The sequence below is a fragment of the Coregonus clupeaformis genome, chromosome 17 (assembly GCF_020615455.1).
Source record: "Coregonus clupeaformis isolate EN_2021a chromosome 17, ASM2061545v1, whole genome shotgun sequence".
Lineage (NCBI taxonomy): Eukaryota > Metazoa > Chordata > Actinopteri > Salmoniformes > Salmonidae > Coregonus > Coregonus clupeaformis.
In genome coordinates this window covers 64,068,175-64,073,174 of record NC_059208.1, presented here as the reverse complement: position 1 = coordinate 64,073,174, position 5,000 = coordinate 64,068,175, and the positions used below count along the sequence as shown (strand labels likewise).

General features: G+C 45.2%; 1 protein-coding gene across 1 annotated transcript in view; it reads right to left on the bottom strand.

Annotated features, from left to right (window-relative positions):
• Positions 1–4,096: 4,096 nt before the first annotated feature.
• Positions 4,097–5,000, bottom strand: part of LOC123492904 (valine--tRNA ligase, mitochondrial-like) — a 12,464-nt gene continuing 11,560 nt past the window's right edge. Inside the window, exon 9 of the mRNA XM_045226590.1 lies at positions 4,097–4,210. Within this exon, the coding sequence (XP_045082525.1) occupies positions 4,097–4,210 (114 nt within the window). The remainder of the gene's footprint in view (positions 4,211–5,000) is intronic.

Below are 5,000 nucleotides of genomic sequence, written 5' to 3'. Positions count from 1 at the left end.
ATTAGTTTTAGCCAAATTTTAATAGGTATTTCAATTTGAATTTGCTTTTTAATTGCGTAGAATGCCCTGCGTGCTTTCTCTCTCAGTTCATTCACTGCTTCATTAAGGTGTCCAGTTGAGCTTATTTTTAAACCTAATAATTGTAGTGTGTGCAGTGCTCTATATATTTTGTACCAATTGAGAACTTTGGTCTAATTCCCTGAGATCTGGATCTTCTCTGAAAATCATTATTTTAGTCTTTTTGGGGTTTACTGCCCAGGGCCCAGGTCTGGCAGTACTGCTCTAACAGGTCCAGGCTCTGCTGTAGGCCATGTGCTGTGGGTGACGCGGCATAGGTCATCGGCGGTGGGCATTTAACCTCTGAATTATGGAGACTAACACCAGGGGCTGAGGATTTTTCTAGAATATGAGCCAATTCGTTGATGTAAATATTGAAGAGTGCTGGGCTCAGATTACAACCCTGAGCCCCCCTGTTAAAGAATTCTGTTCTTTTCTTGCCAATTTTAATGCTGCACGTATTGCCAGTATACATTGATTTAATTATGTCATATGTTTTACCCCCTACACCACTTTCAATAACTTTGTAGAACAGTCCTGTGTGCCAAATAAATCATGCTTTTTGGAAGTCGATAAACAAGCGTATATTTTGGTATTATTTTTGGTGACATGTTTATCTTCAGGGTGTGTAGGGTGTAAATATGATCGGTCGTGCGATGTTTTGGTATAAATCCAATTTGGCTTTTACTCAAGACATTGTGCTTATTAAGGAAGTTTAGAACTCTTACATTTATAATACTACAGAAAACCTTCCCCAGGTTACTGTTCACACAAATGCCTCTGTAATTGTTAGGGTCAAATTTGTCTCCGTTTTTTAAAGATTGGGGTTATGAGTCCTTGATTCCAGATGTCAGGAAATAACCTACACTCGGATCAATTAAACAGTTTTAATATAGCCAATTGAAATTTTGCACTAGTGAGTTTGAGCATCTCATTTGGATGCCATCAGGTCCCATGTCTTTTTAAATTTGAGAGCCTGAAGTTTCTTATAGAGCTCCTGGTCAGTAATTGGGAGTCCAGTGGATTTTGATTGTCCTTTATAGCTCTTTCTAATCCGTTCAACTTCTCATGAATTTGGCGTTGTTCTGCGTTTGTGTCAATTTGAGCGGTGTTGTAGAGTGTTTTAAAATGGGTTGTCCAAATGTCACCATTTTTATCGCTAATTCCTCTTGTTTAGATTTTTTAATTTTTTTTCCAATTTTGCCAGAAGTTGTTTGTGTTTATGACTCCTCAATTAGCGTCAGCTGCTTTCTGTTGTACTGTGCTTTTTTGGTTCTGAGTGTGCGTTTATAGAGTTTTAAAGTCTCACAGTAATGAAGGCGTAATTCACCATTATTTGGGTCTCTGTGCTTTTGGTTGGATAGTGTTCTAAGTTTTTTCCTTATAATTTTACAATCTGCATCAAACCAGTTGTCATCTGTGATCTTTTTTTGTTTTGTTTTTTATCAATTTCAATTGTGCTTCTTTTGCCGTTTGCCTGAATATATAGTTGATGTTTTGTACTGCTAGATTGATGCCTTCTTTGTTGTGAGTGAATGTGGTATCCAGAAAGTTATCTAAGAGTGTTTGGATATTTTGGTTCCAGGTTGCTTTCTGGTATTCTTCTGTGCTGTTTTGGGCCCATCTGTATGAATGTCTGATGTTGTACAGCTTACTGGGCTGTGAATGTGTGGTTGTTTCCATGTCTGTTCTTTTGAGGAACAATGTAATTTGGCTGTGATCAGACAGAGGTGTTAGTGGCTTGACAGTGAATGAGCTGAGAGAGAAGGGGTCAATGTCTGTGATCATATAGTCTACTGTACTGTGGCCAAGAGGTGAGCAGTGGGTGAATCTCCCCAAAGAGTCCCCCCGTAACCTACCATTGACAAAGTACAGACCCAAGCTTCTACAGAGCTGCAACAGATCCCTTCCGTTTTTGTTGGCCGGTTGCTGTCACTGTTGTTTCTATTGGGGAGATTAAACAGTTAGAAACATTATGGCCTGTAATAAAGCTGTCCCCTCGTGTGCTTTAGATCAGGTAGTGTTCCTGTGCGCGCATTTGTGTCCCCACAGATGAGCACATTTCCCTGGGCCTGGAAATGGTCTCTTCCTCAAGGGTGGGAAGATCTCCTCTGAGTAATATGGGGATTCTGAGGGGGGATATAAATTGCGTAAAGGAACACATCTTTTTCTGTCAGTACAGTTCTTTTTTCAGTTTTAACCAAATGTGATATTTGCCAATTTTGAGGGGATCAATTAGATGTTGTAGGTCGGTTTGTACCAAATGATCAGTCCTCCAGAGTCTCTGCCTCTATTGACAGAGCTGTGTTTTTGTGACGGCACAATTACCTCTCTGTAACCTGTGGGACTGTGAGTGACAATGTCACCTTACACCATGTCTCCTGCAGAATGATGGCGTCAACATCTTTAAGATTTTTGTTGAACTCCAGTGCTAAACTCTTCGTCCAAAGGTTGATGAGTTTAGGCCTGAATATTCCACATGCTAACTGACAGCGATTTCATGTTCCAAAGAAAGAATAGCAGTCAGAAATACAGTAACTAACTATTAAGTTGTTAAGAGCGAGATAAACAGGATAACAGCCAACATTTTTTTCTGTTATATATATAAACATTCCTATTCATTAACTACATTTTAGTACAATGGTGTGTGTGTGTGTGTGTGTGTGTGTGTGTGTGTGTGTGTGTGTGTGTGTGTGTTATATGCGTCCGTGTGTGTTTAGTGCAGTTTAGTGCAGATGTATTGGAGGAGCTGTTTAATCTCACTCAATCCCACAGGGTTCTCCTGTCCTCTGACACCTCTGCGTAGCTGCGCTGGTCCTCTGTTGGCCCTGTGGTGGGGGGGGGCCAGGTCTGGGCCGTGGGGCTTCCTCTCTGGTCTGGTAGGGGTGGTGGTCTGGTGCGGGGTAGTAGGCTGGGCCCGGTCCGGTCTGGCTAAGCCGATAAGTGGTGATGGTCTGGTGGTGGGTGGGGCCTGTGGGGTGCGCTGGGTCTGGTGTGGCGTTGAGGGGCCTGGGGCTCCTTGTTGGTGCAGTGGTCTGGTAGGGGGTCTCTGGGTGGTCCTCTGTCCAGTGCGGCATGGGGTGTTTGTCTACCAAGTGCCACGTCCTTTAGAGACTTGACAAACATCCCTACTGTCTGCTTCCTCGGTGGATAGTCGTGCAGATGCTCTGGGGTGATTGTTGTGTGGTGAGCAACGTGTACGTTTGGGATAGGCCACACCCTCTGGTGATGTCAGCGTTGACTTTCTGAGATATACGGTGATGGAAGTCTTTGCGGGGGCAGCAGAGTGGAGATGGTGATGTGGGAGTTGGGACCGCTCAGAGGCCTCTCTCTACTCTGTTGACCACCTGCCTACTCTCTCCTGCTCCTCTCGTAGGTTGTTGGTGCCGGTGTGAATAATAATGTGGCCTGGTGTGCCAAAGTCAGGCTGGGACAGGATGTGGAGTGCATCCTGTGTTTTTGGGCACCATATTTTGCGCACCTTGTGTTGGGGGAGAGTTTATCTTCTTGGATGAATTTCCCATTTAGTCAATGAGGATGGCCACCTCAGTGGGTTTTACCAGATTAGTGTGTTTTACGGTCTGGGGCTGGAGTACACAGGGCCTGTGTACCTGGGGGGGTGTGTGGGGGGTGTGTCAGGGGGGCCAGAGGCTTCTTTCTGTCGTAGGTGTCTCCATGTGAGCCTCCTTGTTGACTGGGTGTGTGGGTAAAGTGTTGTCGGTATGGGGGGGTTTGTGGTAAAGGTGGGTCGGTGGGGGGTGTTAGGGGTTGGTGGGGGGCTGCAGCTTCTCTCTGGAGTCTCTACAGTCTGTTCTCTGTGTTGCAGCACCCTCTTGATGCCAGACAACTCCTTTTCCATCTCCTCCTTTACCTGCACCAGCTCTCTCCTCATGGTGGCCTTTACCTCCTCCAGCCTGTGGTAGGCTCTCTCTCAGCTCCTGGACGAGTTCTTCAGCTGGGTCCTGCACTGGTTGATCTGGTCCTGTAGAAGCTCTGTGTCTGGACTGTGTGGTGTAGCTGAGGGAGCTGCTCCTTCAGCTCATAACCCATCCTCTATCACTGCCAGCCTGTCTCTCAACAGGCTGATGGTAGTGGGGTCTTGGTTCTGGTGGTTGTAGGAAGGCGGGGGGGGATGGTCCTGCTGTTGGGGTGCCTGAGGTGAGGGGAGAGGTCGGGAGTGCTGTCCTTTTCTTTTTTTTTTTCCGCTATCTTCGTTGGGGTGGGGAAGTCCTGCACAACAGAGCTGAGTGCACCTCACTGCCCTGGACCATGACAGTGCCGTTCTGATACATATTTACTGTCAAAACCTGTTTTCCTGTCCTTATCGCTGTCCTCAAAAATGTGGATTTGCCTTCCCTTGCGATGCCTTTCTTCGTGGTATACTGAAATGCCTGGTTACAGCTGTATGCCAGGCAGTAGTGTGGTCTGTGTAAAATAACAGGTTTGTAACGTCCTGTTTTGTGAGCAGTCGGCAAACAAAGTTTCTGGGTTCTCCCTCAGAATTCTGTGTTTAAAATTGATTCTTCCTTTCTCTGATTTATTTCTGCTGGTATTCCAAAAAAAAGCGGGGAGAGTCTCTCGTTTCTGTCGCTCTTCTGCTAGCCTGCCTCAGTGGCCATGTTGCTATGGTTACCACCAGTAACAGTTAGAGCTGGGCGTTAAGCTAACTGACCGATTTGAATTTGTCTACTACCACGATGAAGATTGGTCTTTTAACTCCCTCTCTGTCAATTTTTTTCCTCCTTTGTTGATCTTCAGTTCTACAATTTATTACCTATACATTTTTTGCTAATTGAATCGTATCAATCTCCTCTTAACAAACAAAAAGTTATCACTTCGGCTGTTCCTCTGCATACTTCTCTCTCTCTCTCCTCTCTCTCTCTCTCTCTCTCTCTCTCTCTCTCTCTCTCTCTCTCTCTCTCTCTCTCTCTCTCTCTCTCTCT